The sequence below is a fragment of the Nylanderia fulva genome, unplaced genomic scaffold, assembly GCF_048542155.1.
Source record: "Nylanderia fulva isolate GAGA-0341 unplaced genomic scaffold, ASM4854215v1 Scaffold29, whole genome shotgun sequence".
In the NCBI taxonomy this organism is placed as follows: Eukaryota; Metazoa; Arthropoda; class Insecta; order Hymenoptera; family Formicidae; genus Nylanderia; species Nylanderia fulva.
Genome location: NW_028190358.1, coordinates 2737959 through 2762724, shown reverse-complemented (window position 1 = coordinate 2762724; position 24766 = coordinate 2737959). Strand labels below are relative to the sequence as shown.

The window sequence follows — 24766 nt, the reverse complement described above, 5'->3', positions numbered from 1 at the left end:
GTACACGTGATCGCGGGGCCTTTGTTGTGCCGTTGGAAAGAAGAAACGAGAGGAGGAAGTGATAGCTGAAGCGTACGTGACAGCTGTCTGACCCGATTTTACCCGAAAGGGGCCCCTAAACCGAACGGTTATTTTGCGAACGCTATCGATCTAGACATCGTCGTCGAGAAGCGAAACTTGTAAACGGAGACTAGATAAAGTCTCGGCAGCGTGACTTCACCTGCGCGATTATCGACGCAACCGGCTACCGGTCCCCGGTGATTCATTTTATCAGAAATTTACACGAGTTTGCCTTTTGCGAACTTCTAATCGCGATTTTCCTTATCTCGATGAGATCGCATTACGAGTCTTTGATTAATGTCAACGATTTATCTTCAGATTTAGTATCATATATGTATGTATCTTTCGTGTCTCAAGCAATCTATTTCCGAAATGTAAGTATAGAAAGTAAAATTCCAGGTAACACTCTAAAAAAAAAGTTCCAACAAACTTCGCTTCGCGGAATAAATTCCACGTCGAGACGAACCCAACTCACGCGTTAAATAATTAATTCGCCGGAGACAGACGCCAATGCAAATGTGTGAAGAGGCACGCAGCAGGAATCGCGACTCCTAGAGTAGTAGCATACAAAGAAAAAAAAAGAAAAAAGTCTCGTCTGATTCATCGCCGATTATACCGCGTCACGAAAACGAGAGGGACATAGTCGTGCTGACTCAATAACGATTATCCGGTGCGTGTTCGCTCAAAGACAAAATCTCTCTTGTGTCGACTACATCAGGTATGTAGGTACAAGCGTATATTCCCTGACTTGCTTGTGTCTCCGTTTCCGTATTTATTTCGTTTCTGTTTCTTTCCGGCATTCGGATAATCGAATCCCTCGAGGAATCCCGTCGTTATCATAATCGACGACAATCAAGCATCAACAGGAAATCCCTGAGACGTCTCTCGGGGTTATCTCTCCCTCGAACCGTAACGCATAATGAAAATGATAATATATATTCGCTCGACGAACACTTACGCCTTTCCGCAAAAATTATTCGTCGTTTTATGTGTGAAGAGAATCCATTTTCTTCATATTTTTTTAAACGTGAAAAGTATATAGCTGCGCATTTTTCCATGCTAATCGTTAAAAGAGAAACAATTCGACAGAGAATCTCGGAAGGCAAATCTGTGTATATTCAAATCCGTCATATCAAGCATAAAACGAACGCATTCATCCGCTAAATGATGATTCGTGCATATCATTTTCATCTCTCCGTCGAGATATCGTCAAGCACGCTCACCGATTAGAAGGAAAAAAAAGAGAACAGGCGCATTCTATTCGCTTTCCGACGATTTCAGCTGCGTTCAAAAGAAGGAAAGGAGCCGCTTTCTCTCCTGGTTTATTTATATCTTCATGCATTGCTCCTTTCTGGCGCATCGCATTATCATGCATTATGGCAGGGCGGACATACATCTATCGTTGTCTATTTACTTGCGCATCGAAACACTTCGGGAACAATGTAACCAACCGAAAATTGATACCAAGTTCAGTCGCGAGTTGGAATCCTCTCGATTCGCTCGGAGGATACTCGAGATATTGAGTAGTGCTTGGTTCACGGGATCTTGGTAATTTCGCGGAAAAGAAAGAGACAGATGGGAGAGAGAGGTATATTCCTGAGAACGGTAATATTCCCTTTCTCGATATCTCCGCATGTGTTTTGTTTAGTATAATAGCAGGCGCGCACATCGTATTCCATAATAATCGCGATGGTAAACGGGCAAACGTGCCGTGTCGGAGGTTCGTAAAAATCGAGATTACACTGTAAATGTAGTATAGTTGAAGGACGTGCGCAGAGTATGCACTTGTGCAGGAGCAAGGAAAACAATATCATACGCTGTATTACATTGTCGATGCCCCAGCGCGGCGCATCTCATATTCCATATCTCTATGAAATATTTTTCTCACTCGCGCTCTCTTCATATAATGCACTTTTATATAGATTTATATAAAAACGTAAGAGACGCGTTCTCTCGTCTCTTCGGTTTTCGAGTCGTAAAATAAGCTCTCGCTCTCGCCGTAATATATATCTCCCGGAGGAAAGTGTCACTTGCGTTACTCGTCGCAAAAGTGCCAATTTTCCACTCGGCTCGGAAGTGTTGCGGCAATTCTGCGGGGAAAGGAGTGACGCGGAAATATTTTTCCTCCGTCATCGTCGGAAAAAGTATATCGACAAAAAATGGAAAATTGCGCGTATTGTCCCTCGCGGACGAAATTTTTCGCCAATTTTCCACGGGCGAGATACATCCGATATGGCAGGCGCGCTTTTTCCTTCCGCACACGGATTCGTGTAAAACAGAGGTAATGGCTGGAATTTCGTCATTATTGCCGCTCGCGGGTTTGTTCTGTGTCGGCCCCCTTTTCTTCCCTTCCTCTATTCCGTGTTGCATTCATTCCTAGTGTAGAAAACGTGGCCTGGAACGGCCTCACGTTCGAGCTGTCTGTTGTAACCTCGCTAAGGATAGCTAACCGGCAGCTCCTTTAACGATTTTTCGACGCACTGCTCGAAAGAAAGATCGTATAACGAAAGGCGAACGCAAGAACGATCTACAATCTACGCTTTTTGTATTATTGCCGGATCAAGCATGAAGTAGGTATTGCGAGCGATAACTTTGGTCGAATAATTATCTGAATTGTTATGGAAGAAATAATAAAAAAAATATATTTTTTTTTTTCACAAAAACGGAAATGTTACTATTATTTGCACCTGGTGCGTTCCTAATGATTATTCATCTAATATTTCTAATGATTATTTATGTAATATTACTCATTCTCACATTGCATTTTTCGCGCAATCATATGTACGCTATTAGAAAAAAAAACAGATTACTTTAAAATATTCTTTCAACGAAGTCGCAAAACGTGAATGAGTAAAAATGCAGATTGTTCATCAACGTTCTCGCGTTCCTTCCTGCTTATTAATAATCTGCGTTAGCCTCACGATTCTGCATTCCTCTGTTGGTCGTTGATTATAATTAAAAAACGTGGAAAAACCGCGAGCGTTTTATCAAAGTTCGTGAGCAGACTGATAAATGCTTCTGCGTTTCCTTTTTAAACGACTTAAATTACGACTAAAACAACAGAAACTACCGAGTATCTCAAGAGATGATATCTTGAGACTATAAATGAAAGAAGACATTTCTCATAATGGACATCAGAATGGAGTTAAAAAAAGAAAGACTAATAAAAGTTGTAACGTGGAAAAAAGTTGTCGCGAATAAATACGCGTCGAAATCGCCGAGACATGAATCGTTAGGAGGAAAAGTACTCGGCCGTTTGCCTTTAATCGGTTCCCCGTGAGTTAAGTACATGCAATCATAGCCGGACACACTGCGGCGAGCGAAAAGAGACAAGGACCCGGGCTCGGACGTCATTAAAATACGTGGAAAAAAAGAAACCCGCAGATATATACCGCGAGCTGATTACTAAGAACATGAATAGTCCGCTCTCGGGGCGTAATTGTGCGTTAGATTCTATCCAGTCAGCGAGGGAAATGACTCATATTATGAGTTAATGCAGGTCGCGTATTAAGAGTCTATACCTGAATGTATCGGAATTTTAATTCCCTTCTGCGAAAGCGTACGTCGTGTCGGCGTTACACTTTGTCGCGCTTTGATTTAAACACGATTTCATCCTCTCTCTTCTCCCCTTTTCAATCTCGCGAAATTCACAGTCAGTTTCCCTGGCTGTCCCATCACTCCGTCCATCCGTCGCCATTACTTTAAAATTATCTCCGCGCAGTAAGATGAGAGTATTCCCAAGATACCCCAAAGAAAGAGAGAGAGAGAGAAAGAGAGAGAGGAAGTTTGAAACTTTTCCTATACCTTTCGCATAACTTTTCGTTATCAAAGGAGACAGGGGCTGCCGCGCGTTAATTTCGCGCCGTCCTACATTCGAGCGACAATTCCGGTATATATACGTATGTATTATATATGCGTATATACTCGCCTGAAAATATCTCTCTCGCGCCTTTCCTACTCCTAGCCAAGTCTCGGCGCGCTCCTGCCATTCGTGGAACTTCATTCCTCCTTATCGCGTCCAGGCTCAGCATCCGAATGATATCTCTCTCTTTCTCCCGAAGCGTTACACAATCATCTCGCGGCGAAAGTGTTCGCGTGCGATCGCGATGACGATCAATGAACGACTGACTGACTGCTACCTGTCACGCCGCCGATGACTCACGCGCGTAAGGAATCTCCGGCGTGCGTAAGACGCGACATATGAATGAATGAAAATAACGCGCGTTGCCACGGCAACGAGGTGAGACAGAGAGAGAGAGAGAGGCGTGGGTGCCTCGAGGAAGCACGCTTTTATGAATGAATCGATGACAATGTACGGTTAACGCGCGCTTGCCCTCATCTTGGCGCAAAATGCCTTCTCTTCCCCAGGTTTATAAACGCCGCCGACCGTTCCCGGAAAGGATTTAACACCTTGCTGGTCATAAAGGCTGTTCATCAAAGCGTCTCTCGCAGTCTGTATATATCGACCACAACAAAGTCAATCCTTGTCACGAATCCGTGCCCACAATTAAGCGCGCGACGTAATAAAAATAGCCGCGTTTTACCCTTGAAAAGCTTAATTCTGAATTCGTCGGAAATGCTGAACAAATTTTCAGATACCGAATTTCGCTCCGGCGATGATAACGACGGTGACAATCTTGCGTGAAGATGATTGATCATCGCGAATGAATGACGAGAAGAAATCGAGCAATTCCGAAACACACGCAAGACCGACGATGATGATTTTCTACCTACTTAGCGAGAAAACCTCTCCGCCGTGTCTTATTTGTCTGATTATTATATTATTATTAATTCCACACGTCGCACACTATCATCATTGCCTGATGTGCGTGTATGCGTCATTTTACGTGCGCACATGTACAGGCGAGAAATGTACTCAGGCACTTTTTGCTGGTCGTGGAAAAAGTTGCGCAGTCGAAGGTCTCGTCTGCGAAAAAGCTCTCGCGGTGGAAAAACGTCAAAGTGTGACGAACTTGCAGCTGCCTACGAATGTATATATGGATACGCATCGAGTGAGTTTAAACATGTAAGTAAATATGTTTAGCGACCGCTCGAGAGGGATTTGCGAAGGTTCTCAAAACGAGACGAGCCGCACGAGAGACCACCAGAGGAGAAACATTCTAGAGACGCGTCTATCTCCCTGCGGCTTCGATATCGCTACGGTTATTGCGATTATTCTGCTTACACACGCAAACACACATACAGATATATATATATATATATATATATATATATATATATATTACATACAAACACGCAGCTGATAGCCGAGTATCGCGTCGATTCTCAGGGGTTCTCTCTCTTTCTCATCAACGTGTTCCAACAGCTTTGTGTAAGTTCAATTAAAAGTTAGCTTGGAAGATAAATGTTAATTAACATCGCGATAAAGAACTTCATCATACGCCAGAGGAGAGAGAAGTAAAAAAATAATTCTTTTATTTCATTTTCCTTTAATTCAGGGGTTAAATCACGAATGCCATCCACACGTGCTGAATATAAAGATGGGCGAACACACGGACGTGCTGTCGAAATACACGAAGCTCCGCTTCAAATTTAAACTGTAGCTTCTAAGATACATTTGTCAGCGAACTACGTACGGATTTTACGTTCCGTTGTAAACTTTTTTTTTTACAAACAATTTTGTGCAAAATTTTTCGTCAAAAAATGAAACTTTTTCTTCAAACTTGTGTCATTTTTACAAAAACAATTATTTTTTAATTTCCGTACGTAGTTCGCTAGCTAATGATATAAAGAATTAAAAAAAATTTGGTTTTTTGTTCTACAGCAAAAATTGGAGCAGCTAGTAGGTCGCCCGTAAGGCACTGTCCGAAACGAGTGGTCATCGTTGCAGAGCTCTGTCACCGCCATTTTGTAAAAAAAAATGCAAAAAAATTTTTTTTATATATTTCGAAGTATGTAAGATTAAGTACTTAAAAAGGATTTTCTATCACTGTTTTTGTTTTATAGTAAAAAATTATCAAAAATAGGCCTTTTTTGGGCGCTCTACAGTGGCCTAACCCCTTAATTCGATGATACCATTGTAATCAGCCGAGCCGTTTTCATTTGCGAACGATTAATTTTGCATCCGCGTGCGCGTGCGCACACACACCTACGCGTATCAGATTTGCCAATCGTTGCACTACGCCCACGTTCACCATCACCAGCGTGTCATACACACATGTATATATCGCGGTGGTAATCCAACGAGATTCGCGGACTTCGTCCTATTATGTGCGAAAGCTGTCCATGATTCATCGTCGATACGTTCCGACACAACGGCCTTGTTATCAACAACGACCACTCTTAAGCCGTTAACCCCGTGTCGAGGGTTTATCTCGCTCGCTCTCGGAATAAATGGTGAATTTCTTCTTTTTTTTTTCCCTCCCTTTTTTTATTCTTTCCGTTTCAGCGATTCGCGCGGAAAACACGCGCTACATTATGCATGTCGCAAAAATCAACGAGGCAAGAAAATGCGATTCGTCATCGACCTTGGATTCGTCGCGGCGCGAACTTGCTCCCTCTTCTTTCTCTCGTGTGGAAACGTGTGTGGAAAATAATCGAGAAGCCATAGAATATCGTGACAATAAACGAGCGGGACACGTGGAACCGGTGCATCGCGCGCATCGTCGTCAGGCCTATAAATTCCATTAAGCGTCAAGGCTGCATAATCACATTGGACGCGTACATACGTCTAATCAACGTGAATTCGCAATCGGAGGATTTATATATATACGAGCGGACAGCGAGCGCATGGTCTCTCCTCCTATTCAGTATGCAGCTTAGTTGCGAAACGCACCACGATCTCGTTAAGTCGTTGACGAGCGCGAACGTGAGGAAAAATCGCAACAAAAACTAGGAAGGGACAATCAAATCCGGAATAAAATTGGAAATAATTTTTTTCACGTATTGAATAGTATTTCATATATATATATATATATGTATGTATGTATTCCCGGGCTCCATTTTTATTTTTGATTGATTGGCGAAATATTATTAGTTTCTGACAGTTCATCCGTTTCGAAACGTCGAGCGAAATAATCTATATTAATAAAAAAAAAGTACAATATATTCAAAATATTCACGTCCAACAAAATTTATCTCCATTAATTGTCGGCTTCTGTTTGTTTATTTGCATCTCCCGAGTTCCACAAGACAGGAATGATTATAACACCACCTTTCAGTTTGGAAGCCGGACTGGCCTAGTAATTAATTTGCATTCGCGAGATTACCAAAATTGCGAAATTATTCCCGACGATCTGTTTCCATACTCCAGGTGTAGAGCGCCCCGGATCACGGAGCCATTAACTCTCGTTAATTAACGATGTTAAGATAACATCGCGACAATGGGGAGCACTGATATTCTCGCATCCTCTCATTCGCATCTCATATACTAATCGATTGCTGATTACATACGTTATCAAAATATTTGACGCAGCGCCTCGCGTGCTCGATTCATTTCTAAAATATGTGGGACAAAAAGCTTTAATGATCTCTAATGTTCTTTTAAGAAGAACAGACACGTGTACTTTTCATATTTATCGCTCCTCGTTCTATCGAATCGTGTCATCTCGCCTAGATCTGTGAAAGTGGCGCGCGTTGTACTTCAACGAAATTAACGACACGCACGATTACCCGCGTAATTGAAGAAATTTGCTCGCGCATGCGCCGTCGTTGAACGGTCGCGACAATTAGAGAATGAAGAAAGTAAGCGAGCGAGTATTGGTGAGTCATCGTCGCGGCCTCTAATGAGACACCACCGGCGAGATGGTTTTAATGAGACGCCGCCGCGGCCGCTATCTCGACGTTTTAAGAGCAACTGAACAAACACCCGGCCCAGCTCGAAGCATATTTACGGACTTGTCGAATGGCGCGCCCTTGCAAAATTTCGAGATACTCGAAAGCGCGGTCGGAAGATCAACATTTCATCTTGCCTCTCGTACCGGGAAAATCCATCACGATTCAACATGTTTTGCACACCGGAGACTTTCGCGGAAATCCCGTCCGACTGGGAACTCGAATCTCTATGCGATCGATATCGGTTGCTACAGTTTGCTGATTTTCAAGGAACTCGATTAATTGTTACAGTTTGCTGATTTTCGAGGAACTCGATTAATTGAAACACGTGCAGTGTCCGCCCGACAAAATTAACCGTGGATTTTTCTGACCCACTTGCTTACATAATTGATAGAGGCGAGCCTTTTGATATCGAACACGCCCTAAGGACACGGTTTTTTGCACTTTCGCTTGATAAATTTTAATGCATCCAACCCAGCACCCAGCGGGGATCGCGTTTCTCGGTCGAGCATTCCCCGCCCTCATTTCTATCTCGCGCAATTTAACATTGTAGATAGTTTCATGAATTTATATACATATATAATTCTTTTTTTTGTATATATATTTTATTCAGATGCGATAATGTCATATCGCTGCGTTTCTCGACCACAATTTCTTACTATTGAATTTCTATAATTTTATTTGTATTGAAAATTGAAGTTGGATTACTTCAGCAAATTTAACTTCGTCGCCGCATAATAAGAAGAAAAGTTTTACGGTCGTTGAACATTGAGAAAATCAATGTATGCAAAGGAAACGAATCACAGAGCGCGAAAGTAAAACTCGTTATTTTCCCGGGAGAGAAGAGTGAAAAGGACAAAGAGAGATATTACTAATTTCAAATCCGTTCCTTTGCTCTCCAACGCAAGATGTATAACCCTGCGACAGCGATCTCCAAGGAGCCGGAACATTCAAAGGATGCTTATTAGTAAAAGCGCACGCGCGGACGCACTTTGGGACCAGCGCGATTTCTCTCGCAATAACCTTCGATAACACAACGAGATTTGCATGGTTCATCAAGTTATGTACGTGTACGGTGTACGTGCATCGGTATCGACAATCGGTTTCTCCTCGTGCATAATTTAAACTCCGCTAACAACATTACATCTGGTCTCGTCCGGTCCCCGACCACGTCGAGCTCAAATAATAGAATTCATCGCAAAATTATCCGCGATATTCGATACATGACGGATGCGAGTTGGCCTCTACCGCGTTATTAAATGGTTCCTTCCTGTTGGACGTAACACATACGCATGCGACTTGCATGCTAATCGAACGGATCTGTCAACGTTTGTTTCGATCGACTATGTATATAGTTTCGCCGCGTGGGTGTGAACACGATTTTGCGGCTGTCAGTCGCGAATTTCTCCGCGAACTCTCGGTCAAACACTACGAGATTTCTAACAACAACTTAAATTAACTCACCCTTCCCTTCTCTTGTGTCGCGTGTTCTTTGGACCGCCTACTCACCTGTAAGAATAAAGAATAAAGAAGGATTAGAATTTCATTACATTAATTTTTTTATTATGCATGCATGCATTTTATTCTATAAGAAATTGAATTTATCTTTCAAGTGGCATTAAAATTGAAATGAAAGCAGCGGAGAAGAAAACGGAAAGTTCCATTATTGAACAGAGTTTCTCATTCGCGTTTCTATATCTATAGATTGACACGTGTAAGTTTCATGTGCAGGTAAGTGCACGCGTCTTAAGATCGCTTTTGCGACAGGGAGCATCGGTCGAGTGATTCTAACGGGCCAATAAAGACGCCAATAAAGTGCAACGACTGACAAATTGCATCAACATGTCGGTGCACTCTGCGACGCGCTGATAAAGTCTATTGGGCTTTTGTGATCATCCGTTGCTCTTTGTCATCCTGTTACGGGGTATTAAGTCACCTCACTTCGCCAATTTCGCGGTACCAATACCGGGTGAAACAAAAAAAAAAAAGAAAAAAGTGATCGATATTTATCTGCTCCTCTAGGGAACAATAAAAACTCTCCTCGATTATGCGAACGTAATGCACTCGCAAGGGACACTTTCTCCTCTCTCCCTCTTCGAATGACATTCTTTTTTAAGCAATTAATTAGGTAAATTCGAAGCGCTAATGATAAACGCATCTTTATTACGCTTTAAACACACGCGTTACTTTCACCAAATGTTGTGCCAAGACATTAATATATCCAGATAGCCATCAAACTCTGTTATTATTCTTAACGCGTGTGCTACATTTTATCTCGAAAACAAATTGTGTGTAAAGAAGGCGTACTATAGAGCGTATTAATGAAATATATGCGAGCCACTTCCACTTTTAATTGGCGATAAAACTCCGGCGTCCACTAAAAATGTTTATGTTGGTGAAAACGATGGGTCAAACCGGAACGATGCCGGGCGAAACTTTCAAGAACACTTTCTGCGGAATTCGTCGAAAAATACATATCGATTCGACTTGCGAAATCGATAGAGAAAACCCGTCCGACTCATCGGCCACCCGATGAGTCGTCTCGTTGCAATTTTAGCAATTCGCGAATGCGACAACAGTGTCGTATGACGCAACAACGTTACACGCGGAAACGTCAGCAAACAGCGGCATTAAATCGCGCTACTGACACCGATAATATCGCCGACTAATAAACTTTCCGGATGCATTTCTTGCTCAACGACGGAGCGTCATACGACATCAGTGAAAAATCTTGGTGTCTTATCGGTTTGCGGTTCCTCGTGTGAGTCATCGATGTCAAGTCGATAATATGCATACATATAGAGTCATTTCCATGTATTATGTCCACGATGACACGAACGATAATATGCAAATATGCAGATAAATGCAGAAAGATGTCGATATTTAATACATATAATATAATAAAAATGAATAAAATTTTGATACTCATTTTTTTATATTTACTCTCATCCGTCCAAAGTTCAGACACATCGAATACTCGCGGTTCTTTACCTCGGGCGTATATCCTTGAAGAGTGACAGATCACAAATGTTTCTCCTCGAAGAGGAGAAACATTGTCATGTATCACGAGGGGATTCCGAGATTCCGATAACGTTGGAGGGAAAAGATTGCCGAATTTTTTTAGCGATACCGCGCGCGCCTAAACATTCAGAGAAATCCAATTATCGTGGCAAGCGCGCTGAGAAAAGAGAAAGAAAATAAGGTGTGACAAATGACACGATAACACATTTGCAACGTATCGTTCTCGCGGCTGCTGCGATGAACCGCGGAATCCGCATAATGCCATTCTTTCATGCGCGATATCTGAAAGGTCGTCGGATTTCATGAGCGGTCCATTATCGGACGCGATAAGAAAAATACATTCGCTCGCGTGCAATTATCGATAAATGCCCAGACTGTCAATCCCCGTACTTTAGATCCAAGGCAAAAGTGTGTACATATATATTCTCCATTTTTCTCTCATAATAAAACCCCGAGAGATCAAAAATCGGAAAGAATTACATTTCCGGGACGTTCGAGCAAAACGCGTTTCGTGAAAAAAAATCAAGCACAGTTATCTTTCGACCGATTTAATCTTAAACACTCGTCTCTCCCGGGACGTTTAAAACTCACTCGCATTCTGAACGCTCGTCGCAATAATAAAACGTCGTGCTTTAAGATCTCACCGTGGAGAACCTGATGTTCAGGAAGTCGTAATACTTGACCAGGAACTTCATTATACTTCAACAATCAGTCAGGAAGGCAGGAATAACCGTGGCGATTACCGTCTATGGAGGTTTGCGAATATATATCGGAAGATCGATAACGCAAGCCGTTAAACGTGCGAACAACCGGCGCGTGTAAGAAAACGTATCGCACTAAACCGCCGAGAGAGAGACGTAAAAGCGTCGGCCCCACGATAAACTCACTATCAAGCTGTCTATTATCAATATAACGCCTTAACGATTATCCTCGTTCTCTGCCGCGACAAGCCGTAAATTACAAATCAAATTGTCCGCCACGTTTCCGGAAAGATACGCGCAATAAATCGCTTTTTTCTTTTTTTTATCTAATGGGAGAGAACCCTGATTGCACCGGTGATCCGAGAATAATTAAACGTTCCGGTGTAAGATAAAGTGGATCATCTTCCGCCGTTGATTAATCGTGGTCGATTTTTGCAAACGGGATCTCGACATACAACTCATGCGGACTGAATTGTGGAATTTCGCCGCGGTTCGCCGAGAAGAAATATTAACCAAGTATGACTCGCGAACGTGAAAAAAGCGCATAGCGTTGCGCAATCGCGTTAACGATAATTGCGCCGACGCGCGTTTACGCGTCTCTCGGCTAACGAGAGGAACCGACACGACGACGTGCCTCGTGCACGCGTCGGAAACGAACGTATGTATATATATAGATGCATATACACGCGTTTACTCTGCTCGTTTTGAACCGCCACTTTCTAATGCACCGTGAAATACAGTGCGCGAACTGCGGATCGTAGGAATGCGCAGCGCGTTGTTAATATGTTTTGTAGCGTGCGAGATATGTATCGTGTGAGAAATTTTTGTCGTTACACGAGCTATTAAATTTTTTTTTGGCAAGAAAAGAACGTGCGAAAAATCGTCAAACTTGCTCTAACACGCTTGGCAAAATCTAATTACTATTTTTATATCTCGCAAATTTAATCTCGTTTTATCACTCACGTCAATTGGTTTACACGGTACACAACACAGCTTTATATATGTTTAGCTCCATCGTTAGTGGTAATCGAATCTCAACTGCGATCTTGAATGCGCTATCGGAAAAAAGAATTAACGCACCCTCGATTATTCGCAAACGTGTGCACGCGCGTGTCCAAAGATCGACCCACTTTTCGCCCGCGGTGGCAATACTCGATCGATCGAGCCCTCGAGAATGCGTATATATATATGTACATATATATATATTTATTCACGCAATGTCAATTAATGTCGCCGTGATAGTCGCGTCAGCGTGGATTACCATAACGGTGTGACCCGCTTTATATCAAGGGTCGATTAATTGCGCGGCACTGCACAAATTGGCGTCTCGCGAAACAATTCTCTCTCTCCCTCTCGATCAGCTGATCGATGCCGGTCGCGCGCGCTCCGCATTACGCAACTCGGTTTTCATCGCGTAAGTTTTCAAGTTCGCGTGAAACGAGCAATCGCACGCGCGAAAATGCACGCACTTATGCATACGCATTCCGATGCGTGCCTACCACACGCTTACGCAATCTTCTCTTCGTCGACGCAGCGCGAATTCGGCCGCGTTTATTTGCGGTAAGTCGCGAGATTACGTGTGCGTTTTCCTTTCGTCGACCGATAAAACCGCTAACTCCCCTCCTTTCCCCCTCCCTCGTGTCTCCAAATTAAAATAGAAACACACGGCCGAGCACACAGTTTGCCGGTTTAATAATTGCCTGGTCCCGATCGCAATGATATTTAACTAAAGCCGAGAAATGTAACAAGTGTCACAGAGAATCCCTCTACGCACGATTTATTAATAATTTATATTAGTTTTTTCAGAATATTTCTTTCTTAATCGAAAGGTAACAAATAAAATTAATTTTAACGAAGAGAGAGAGAGATATTTTATAAAGTAAATTCTCGTGTAAATATTAGAGAGAAAATAATCATGTGGTCACGAATGACACCGATTATTTTTATCGTTAATCGTTAAAAAGTATATCTCCACATCAACTCTCGCCATATATAAGGAATTATCTTTTTTCCGATAGACACATTACCAGTTTCTCTAGTAAGCCACGGCCCAGTTTAAGAACGTAGTACACCAGTAATAAAAATTCACTCGATCGTCCACCGGCAACCACAACATCGGCTGGCGCGTCATCTTTAGAAACGATTTCGCAGACACATCAGACCAAATCAACATAAAGAAAAGAAGATGAGAAGTGAGGATATTTAGACAAGTACGAACGAGCTTTGAATTATTGATGTTTGTGCGATAAAGTATAACTTAAAATGCATCACTCCTCGTAATAATAAAATTTGTTCTCAGCAGCAAAACTAGAGTTTCGACTTTCACTATCGGATTCTTTTCGAAGGTTGGCCATTGATCGAACGAAATTATGGGTTTAATCTGACATTTTATTATTATCGGATAATATAGTATATTTTATCGCACAATGTTCGGTGCTTGAAGATTCGTACCACGCCTAGCGAGATCGCGAGCACTCATCTCATCGGGAATTATATCGGCGAGCAAGCAACGTCAACGCGAAATTTAGCACACCGGGCGAGAAAAACACGCGCGCGTATAATATCGCCGTATTTGCGATTTCCGCGTCCGCAAGGCGCGGTCTCTAGAAACGATCGCAGAAACCACCTAACGAGCATGGTCGTACACGCGACTAAGGGCGACGAAGGTTACATAACGTGTGCAAAATGCGCGAGCCAAAAGCGAGGCCCATGCATACGGTGTGTCGCGCGATGTAGGCCTCAGCGACGTGCCAGAAACGAAAATACTCTCGGCGGAGGAGCAAGCGAACGCGGCGAGAAAACGCGGGCGTTCCTCTTTCCGCCGCTGAAAACGGGGCTGCTGCTCTCTCGGTTCAGGTCGATGCCGTAAACGGATGAGAGAGAAACGATCCCGACCCCGGATGTCGCGCGACCTCGTCGCAACTTAGGCAAAATTCGTGGGCGCTGTTGACCTCGAGACGACAATGAGGATGTTTAAATTTACGAGAGTACCGATACATTCGTTATTCGCGTTATCGGATATATTATTGCTCGAGATTTGTTTGCGAGATTGAGATAAGTAATACCTATACATTAATAAATATTATTTTACCTATATTATATTTTATATCATGTAATTAGCATTTTTACAATCTTCTATCTTGAGACATTGTGTATCTTCGAGTGGCGCTAAATAAATGCGTGGACTTTGGCAATATTCGTCAGCTAATGAAATTGACCTCGTCTAGGTCTCTCTTGGGAGGCCTCTCACCCTGCGTTTGGTCGACTGACACGGATCTAATAATTTCATCCGCGAAATGCGTACATTCGCACAACTGTACGTTTCACGGAATATTTTTGACACAAGGGAGATCACCGTCGAGGGTAAAAGGTCGAGGGGCATTGTTAAAAATATTTTTTTTCGAGAGCGATATTGCGACGTACACGTTTTGAAAAATTTTCGAACCTTCGATATATTGGAAATATCATAACGGTGTCCATGCGCCGAAATGTTAGTACATACCCTTTGCGAAAACATATGTACAGATTTTTAAAGTGCGAAATGTCAAGTACAAAATATCGAAAAAAATATGGAGATGCATGATACATGCATGCTTCTATCTCTCACTCCCATTTTTCGTTTAATTGCCTTTCTCCTATGTTAATATTGTTATAATGACAAGAAAATGTAAAGCGTATCGAATAAAATGTAAATTTATTTCGCACGTGCGCGTATTTCGCCTGCTATAATATTTAACGTTAAATCAAGCCGTAACATTTTAGTGAAGCGTAAAATCATATTGCTTTAAACCAATTTATACTTTCGAGGATTAATTATGACCAGTTAGTAGATTGCTATTATATCATATTGAATGCAATAAAGTAATTTTGCATGAAATGAAAACGATATTTCCAGAGAGAATCGCGGAGAAATGTCAAAAGAATTTGCGAGAAATGCGAAGAATTTGTCATCGAATAACAATATTAATCTGCAGCTTTCGAGACGAAAAGGTCCACGATATTAACCATTTTTTCAATATTACCGATCGGCTATAGGTACATGACGTAACGCATGTTCGTGAATTTAACCAGCTGCTATCGAATGCGTTCCCTTTTTACGCATCTCCCACCCGAGTGCCGAGTGCAGGGCTCTATCCGTAATGCTCCTTTTAGCTTCTTTTCTCGCGAAACCAGTGTAACCGGTTGAGCGTAAGGCCGGTAGGCAACGAGCCCGCGTTCGTAAGTTCAATACGGCTCCTTGTGCTTTTCTTTCGTTCGCGGAATTTCATTAAACGTTAACATCAATTACCTAGAACCTCCGGACGGCGGACAATGAGGGCGACACACGTATTCTCGGATGCGTGCCCTTTGTTAAACGACTGTGTCTCTCTCACTTTTTCGTGAATTAAACCGATTATTTCGACGAAGAAGAGGAACCGATAATGGAGTTTTTACAAGATGTAGAAAGACTCTCTGATTTTACAAGAGGAGCAAAAAAATTGTTTTTACCAGAAGGAATACGCGACTTTCTTTTAATAATAATTCTGTTTCTCGAATGGAAATACGTTTCGACAAGAAATGATATTTAACATAATTTTTTTTCTTTCTGTAAGTGACAGTTAATTAAAGCGCTTAGCTATAACGCCATGTAACAAATATTCATGATAAATACATAGCGAAACGTGACGTATTCATTTAATTATCGGGACGAGAGACATTTTGCGGGAATTATATGCGCGCGAGGAAACGGGGGAAATGTAATCCGCGTATCAAATACTAATGGAAAAAAATTTAAATAAACACGCGCGAAATCTGGTTTTACCACGGATAGCATTTAATTATACTTAAAAAATATCCGAGTTACTCGCAACAAGCAGTCGTGGGTGTTAACAGATCTTTCAAGCGACCGTATCAACGATATTAGAAAAAGTCATATAGAGATATTTACCAAAATGTCTTGTAGAGAGACCGGCATCACAGAGCAGGCTGACATATCCGCCGGACAAGAATGCTCTCCCTTTTGACACCCGATGCCTGGTCTCTGCGACCGTGTCACGTGTTAGATAGAGCGGATGTTGATTTATGATATCAACGTTCAAAGCCAGCCACAAGAAAGGATACTCGGCGTGGAAAAGGACACAGCTCGCCATATATCGAACGCGAATTTCATTCGGTCGGAGCAATTTCTCGCGCGGCGAAGCAATTTCTCGCGCGAGCGATTAATCTCCTCTCGGAACCTTCCCGACGCGGTAAAACACGGCACGATTATAAATCGAGAAACCGATATGATATATTTCGTTATACACTGCGTATATCAGCGCGATCGCGAGCCGCACGAGTTAGAAAAAACCGCGATTATAACAAACGAGCGAAATCTCCGCTCATCGTCGACAAGAAAGCAGCACGATGGAGATTAAAAGTCACATCGCGAAATTCTGCTTCACCCCGAATTTCCCGCGCGATTTCTTTTAAACTTCGCGTTCGAAAAACGCAACAAGCAAATTAATAAAAAAAAAAGAAAAGTCACACAGTTTGACTTACGACGGCGATCGCAGCACTCAATGAATGAGAACAAAACCTTAGAGGAGGCCGGTCGCCACGAGAGGATTTTAATTAGAGGACTGACCGGAGACCCTTCGGCTTTTCTCAGCGCGCGCGACAACGCGGGTTGAGGATGCGTGTGTGGTCTCCTCGCGATGCCTCCTTTCTATCGCGAGCATATACGAGGAGGAGAAGAACCGGACTCACTTCGCCATCGGAGGAAGGTCGACTCGGTACTGATGCGTCTGGATTCCGCCGAAGACTCTCCGACACGTATATTAAATTAAAAGCGCGAGGCATTGTGTGCTGCCTTCTCTCTCGCTCTTTCTTCCCTCTTTCTTCTCTCTTTATCTCGCCAATCCCCCACCGGTAATCCAATATCGCGGCGTCAGGTATATAATCCGCTATACGTGAACGATACACGGAAAAAATGAAACGAGTCGTACGTCACGCACGATGTGTGACTTTATCTCCGGCCATAGCGACTGTTTTTCGAGCGCATTTTAATTTTCCTTCTCGTATTTTCCTATCGGCAAAACCTATTAAAATGGGATTGTTTTCGCGAACAATGCGTTTCTTTGAATAACGCGTTTTTAAATCTTTTTGAAATATAACTTTTTGTGATATAAAATGTGCCACATACATTATATGGATCAATTACGGTTGAATTTATTATAGTCTCAAAATTGAATGTATATATTAAGGAAAACTAGATATATTTTAATTTAAAAAAAACAAAGGAAATGAGGGAAGAGAGAGAGAGAGAACAGAAAGTAAGAGCCGAGTATTTTTCACCGCAATTTTTCTCAGTGATTTTTCATCCCGCGATATCTCGTCCGGGAACATTATAATTCTCCGTCTAGGTATGTCGCCTTTGGTCATAAAATACAGGCAATTTATTTTCTAGCAAGCGCGGATAAAAATAGAAGAATCGCCGCTTCATGCGACGTAACCAGTTTCAAATTAGAAACCGTCGTCGGAATCTTTTTCCTGCCGTTATGCCGTTCAGCTGTGCCGAAGAAGAAGAGCGAAGGAGAGCGAAGAATGAATACTCGTCGCGATATCGAAGCTGGCGACGATACTGGCCCGATGCCAGGATAAAACGAATCTCGACGAATCCTTCAGCGAGTAGCGAGGAAAATCGGGATTTGGGAAAGGACGACCCGGTTACACGAAAAATATACCATGTCCATTCTCACCTTCTTGAAGCCGTGAAACGAGAATGCACCTACGTTCATCCGCATTTTATGACTCTCCACTTTCGCTTCCGAAAACACTTTCCGATCCTTCGCAAATAAGTCACGTTCTCCAGATTTATCGTACACACGTCAAAAACTGCCAATTGATAAATGGTACTTGTGCCCGACGAGTCTGAATTCCGCGATTCCTGACTGCGAATCGTCTCGTTAGAGAAAGATGAGATCGAGGAATCACCTAGATTGGTATTTCCCAGTAAAATTTAGTCACAGTAATTTTTTTTTAATTTGTGGCATTGTATACAAATTTAGAATAGTATCAAATTATAATTTTCTATTTTCTTTTTGTCAATAAAAAATTACAAACATATTATGTAATATCTTTAAAAATTGAAGCTGAATTCCAAATAAGTAGGTTAAATTAAATATCACCATGTGATGAAAAAAAAAAAAAAAAAAACCAATTAGTACAGATGTGCAAGGCTCTTTTTTCCTCAGTCCTTAAATCTCACCGTATAGAGATCGCAAAAGATTTTTGTTTGAAACACTGTCTGAGAAGTACCGAACTAGATGATAATCCACGCGAAACGAGCACCAAAAGCGGTTGACCGGTTCCTCGGCATCCGGCGGATGTGGAGGGAAGAGCTCCCGCCGATCGATTTTCGTGGGGCGTCTCGCGAGGGTCTTTCGAGACGTCTTTCGGGCAGGATGGTCGGCCGGCCACTGATCGAGATGCGTGCAGGTCCGAATACCAGCGTGTGCGACCGTGAACGTGACGCGTGTGTACACGGGCGCGTGCGAGAGCGGATGCGTGCCGAAACGCTCGCTCGCTCTTCTCATCCGGCGATGCGAGCGCACGTATATTGTGATTTCTAATTAAATCGTACCAGGAATGTCATTGTCCGCCGTCGCGGATTTTCGACGTTTTTTTATCACATCGCGAGTGAGAGAATTCCTTTAACCCGCTCGAAATTTTTCACGCTTTTACTCGCGTTGAATAAATTTGTTCCCCAACAATACGATTTCCCCTATTCTTTTATATCGAATTATTCAGATTTGATTTTATTTAAATTTTCTTGAAGCAAGAATTTATGCAAATCTTTATAATATTATATACGAATAAAATGATAAGCTTCGAAAGATGTATTTCCTTCTCAGAGTTCAAAGATTCGTAGAGTTCTGCCAAGGAGGAAAATTGCCGCGTAGCTCCGTCAAACAAGATAATAGTGTTTGCACGGGAATGAGTGTGTATAGTATGTGTTTAAATATGGTAATAATGAATTTAAATGAAAGTTAACGAAGAACGTCCGAAACACCGCCGCGGACTGCAACCGCGCGCAAGATATATCTTCCATCTACAATGAAGCTCTCGGGAAGAGCATCGTTCAAGAACGCCCGCGCGATGATAATATGCACCGTTTCCGCCACATTGGACTTCAGCTTTTGCACAAAGAAGCTGATGTTGGTAAAAACGCCGGATTATTCTCAAGCCACATTTAACATCAAACGCGGTCTTCTTTGAAAATTCAATTTCAAAGATTGAACAATTTACAGAGGCGATCGAGTAGAATGATTAGATGATGAACTATGTGATTTTTCTCATGAATAAGATTTATTATACAGCATTTTAGGATATCAACCTGTCATCCTTATTCTACTTATTTTGTAAAATGTAAGATTTATGTATGATAAATATAAGATATTTATAGTAATATTTCTATGACGCATGAATAATTGAGTAAATAATACATCGTAATTGTTAAATATATTATTAAATCGCGAAATATAGAAATTATTATTATAGAAGAATGTGTTCTACTTTTTGTATGGCTGTTAGATTTTTAAAGACCTAAACTTTCAATAATCGGATTTAATAAAATTTATTCAGGAATTACGGAAGAATTCAATAAAATGCAACGTATAATGACTAAGATTGAGATAAAAAATTTTTTTTAATTCAACATTCTGACATGTGATTGACATCCCGGATCAAAAGCATATGCGCTCGCCCTTGTATCGATAAGACTGGCGAGCTGGTAAACTTTATTATTAGACTCCCCTGTATGAATGTACTCGTCGAGGCGCGTACAACAATGGAGAAGAGATTATCGTGCATTGCACGTGTGCGGGGTAAAAATGGTTCGTTAGCACGTGTTCTTTAATCCTCGGTATAAGGGGAGATCATCGAGTGTCCACCAAGAAATTATCCTTTCTATTCCACTTGTATAGTTCCAAATCAATATATTTTACGCGATCTCCTGCGCTAGGAACAAATTCTGCTCTACGATAAATGCAATTTCGGGAATAATATCCGACGCCAAACCGCAACACGTGTTCAGTTGAAAGCGTCGGGCTTCGCGAAATCTTGTTTGTCTAATCTTCTTTCAATGTTCATGTCGACACGTGAATGACGAGAGAGAAAGAGAGATTCGTCTTTAGCCAGAAAGATATATAGTTATTTCTGAATTGACACTGGCATCACCGTCATTATCTTCCGCGGGATATATATTTTACCGTAAATCATCGCGCAATAATTGATGTGATTCACGAATCTATTGAAAAGCATTATTCGGGAGAATCATTTTTCGTGATTTGTCTTACCGAGAAAATTCATCGCGATGAAAGTTAATTAGATTCGCGATAATCCGCACAAAAACCTACTATGGAATCTAACTTTTCGATCATCTTCCACATCGCCTACGAGGACTTTCATCCGCAAAAGCGAATGTCATTTGTCTTCCCACAATTTACGTTGATTAATTCGCATCTCCCGGGCGCGAGCGATTTTCCCGCGCAAGTATTAGCGTCAGAATAAATCGCGGCCGCCGCCGTATCTAATCCATCACCGTCTTCAATTGCGAACCCGCGTGTTCGCACGTGATGCGAAATGAACGGCACCGTTATATAGCCGGTGCATCGTAGCTTTTGCGAAGCCGCCGCGTCGCAATTTGCGAGGATCGCACTTCGGGGCATTTCTCCTCGTCCTTTAGATCGTCGTGAAACCTCTGGATCGCGATCGTCGTTACTTCGCCGGAGTGTCTCGAGTGTCGCGCGAGCGAATGACTCTCTCGTACGATTAATATTCATTAAGATCTATCTTAATAAGGAGACTTGATATCTGATCCTCTGCTCGCTTCGCGAGAACACGCCGGAAAGTTACGAGACGCCTGAAATTAATGGAAGTTGCTCTTCACGAACAGGCGCATATCGGTTTATATCGCCCGATGTGCTTGCTTCTCTCTCGCAACACAGTGAGAATCCACCATATAAACGCTGCTCGCGCAGCATCACCGTGCGGATAAATATAACCGACGAGAGGCGAACTTTCGGGCCAAGGTCGCGATGCGGTTCCGACTCATCCGGAGATAAGTATTATACATCGTGGAAAAATTCACGCCGTTTTATATATATAGTATATTACAATAATTGTAACAATCCGTCCAAGTAATATCTTTTTCAGAAATGTGCCACTTACGGCTATATGACTTTCTTATGTAAATGTGTTGTAACGCGCACCGATCGATTGGCGCAATCGATAATCGCAATCGTTGCTGTTTTTTTCTACGGTGACACATTATACAGCGCAAAATTGCGTTTCTTTGTGCGTCTGTCTCGACGACTTTGTATAGGGTCACGCGAGGCCAGGCGTCACGCACATCCTGCAAAACGGCGGATGTAAATATTTTTTTTACAGGCGACTCTCTCCGAGAGGAGACGACGACGGACCCCGGCTAATTGGACGTTCCGAGACGCGGAGCTATACGAAGTATACCGACTAATTTATTGGAAGCTGGAAAATTGGCTCTGTCAACCGCGGCGAAAAGATATCTATCGTAAGTGTAGTGTCTCCCGCGGGGAAAAGATCGACAAAAAGAAAAATCGAAAGAAAGAGAGAGAGAGAGAGAGAGAGAGAAAGAGAGAACACGATTACACTCTTGCGAAAGAAGGTAAAAAGGTTTTCCTTGGAAAAGGACTTCTCTCGCATTATTACCTATTTACTGTAGCGGATACACGCCATATACCGCATATTTTTCTAGCCCGACCGCGTTTAATTAGGTCGACTCTAATGAAACGGACGAATGGGTCTTCTCACGTGTGTTGTAGCTCTGCATCAGTGTCGCAACCGTGAACATTGAAATCGATAAACTTGCAATGTTACAGTGAGCTATAAATAAATTCGATGTACCTCCGTCATCCTCCATCAATCAATCATCCCTCTCGCACTCACGAAAAGGTTCTCTTTCGGCTCTATTGCCGAAATTAAAATGTTAATTTTCGCTCGTGATCCTGCGCAACCAAATCCGCGCGATGTATGTACATAATTACACGAATTCATGGTATAATTACGAGACGGCGAGATGGACTTAAATATTTTATCGCAAAAATCTCGTTTCAATATATCGAATCACACAGCCTCGTATATATATATATACCTATGCCGTGTTCGGCGAAATCTCTCACTCTTTCGTTCCGTTCATTTTCGCGAGATATGCAAATCGACCGGTGCACGTCACGTTTGAATATCAGCACGGTGAAAACAGAAGCCTGAGCGAGCTCTCATGTTCATCCCTTCGAACAACCGAGGATGGACGATCCGGCTTAAGTCTTCGACCTGATGCGTGTATAAGCACGTGTGGTACTCGTTGCATTCGCGCGTCGATTCTTTTAAGCCTCGTTAAAACCCTGACTCGAGCTTTAATTGAAAGTCTGACCCTGGTGCGGCGGGCCTTTTTCTCGGCAATCTCGCGATCGAACGAAACCTGATGCTCAAGTATACATACGTAGATACGATAAAGGTATTTCAGCTGGAGAAAATTAACATATGTAAAAAAGGTGCGCAGAAATATGTCAGAATTCACGAATACGAGATCTTAACCCTAATTATCTCGAAACAATAGCGTGTGATTTATTCCATTGCATAATATCGAGCAACAATTGTAATTCCGTCCGCTGCACACAGAGAATAACCATAAATCCGACCGGCTATTCTTATCTATGACAAAATTTATAGCTATTTCGTACATATTGTGGTCTGGGTGGGAAAAAATAAAATCGCAAATATATCGCCACGTGAGAGAAAAAGAGACGAGAGAGAGAGAGAGAGAGAAGAGAGAGAGAGAAATTCGGAGCACGACGGAGACCGCCGTCCTAGTTACGTGGACCATATTATCGATCTGCTCACCCGGTACATGCCGAACCCTTCGCAGAACCCCCCCGACGTATGATTCCGGGGAGTATGTATATCCCACATATGTGTATATATGCAACCAACCAGCGTGTCTCCCATACGTGCATATATATATATAATATGTACACACGCGAGAGATGCGCTCGCAGAGAGCGCATCTCTCCTTCTACTCGAGAATTCAATACCGAGCCGGCGAGTCGCATGATGGCGGAACCCGGTCGATTGTGTTTCGAGAGGGAAAAGTCTCGTGCTCTCCTACGAAGGGTAGCTCTTCGGCTTACGGATTCGCATGCGTATACGCATATCGTTAATGCACGTGCATCGGCTTTAACGAATCGTGGGAGCCATATGGCGACTGAATGCGCGTTTGTTTATTTAGCGACTTAAAAGATCGGACATTTATTTATTTTTAATTTTTAATTTTTTTCCGTCAATTCATTATTCATTCAAACACCAGCCTCTGGTGTAAGAGAGGTAAAAATTAATAATAATATAATAACGTAAAGATAGTTTATCGCGGGAAATACGTCACGATCGAGGCCGATGTGTCATTATCCAAAGTTGGAGAACGGCAATTACTCAAATGAGACACGCGTCGGCAAATTACGGAGCCGATCGCCTCTTCATTTACGGGACCATCTTCGTCACTTCGTAGTTCCGCAAACGCGTCTATTAACGTCGGGTCCTCGCGGCCGCGAGCGATGCTCTGACGGTGAAGTAGACAAGTGGCTCGCGATAGGCCTATTATGTCCCGCTTAAGTGCAGCTGCAAGCGCGCCAAGGTGTATATACACATACTTGAAACACGCGCCCACACACACAAACAAACAGATACGCGCATCGTCGATTCGACCTCGATGAACCCCGCGTGATCGATCCACTCCACGAAGGTACAATTAAAGCATCCCTTCTTCGTGAAAACGCAAACAATTCGAGATTACATTCTTCATATAAAAATCGTCTGGGACGTAATTAAATTTTTTTTATATTAAAAAAAAACCCCTCTAAGAAATTAATTCAATGAATAAGGAATACAGCTGAAATTAATATAGTTCTCGTTATTTTAAGAGCCTAATACGAACCGCGAAACGCCTCGCCAACTTTGTATGCATATTTTTTTTCCGAGTCGCCGAGTCTCGAGAAAACGCGCGTGTGGGCGCAGGTCAGCGCAAAGCCCCGTTAAAAATTAACATGCTAATCCGCCGCTCTGCGGGTGCAGGGGAGAGGGACCTGGTTAACGTGCGGCTGATTGCACCTGCGAGCTCGTTAATTACCTCTCCGCAAAAT

The 24766-nt window shown here is 42.4% G+C and overlaps 2 protein-coding genes across 5 annotated transcripts in view; one reads left to right on the top strand and one right to left on the bottom strand.

Moving 5' to 3' along the window:
• LOC114945851 (UPF0669 protein C6orf120 homolog) overlaps positions 1 to 24766 on the top strand; it is a 120089-nt gene that overhangs the window by 8096 nt on the left and 87227 nt on the right. The gene's annotated exons all lie outside the window — the stretch shown is intronic.
• The window catches only part of LOC114945841 (uncharacterized), a 148313-nt gene that overhangs the window by 42355 nt on the left and 81192 nt on the right, over positions 1 to 24766 (bottom strand). For 3 of the 4 annotated variants that reach the window (XM_029322163.2, XM_085484101.1, XM_029322164.2), the window contains one exon: positions 9319 to 9363. The exons of the other annotated variant lie outside the window; for it this stretch is intronic. In XM_029322163.2, the coding sequence (XP_029177996.1) occupies positions 9319 to 9363 (45 nt within the window). The remainder of the gene's footprint in view (positions 1 to 9318; positions 9364 to 24766) is intronic. 4 annotated transcript variants of the gene reach the window in all.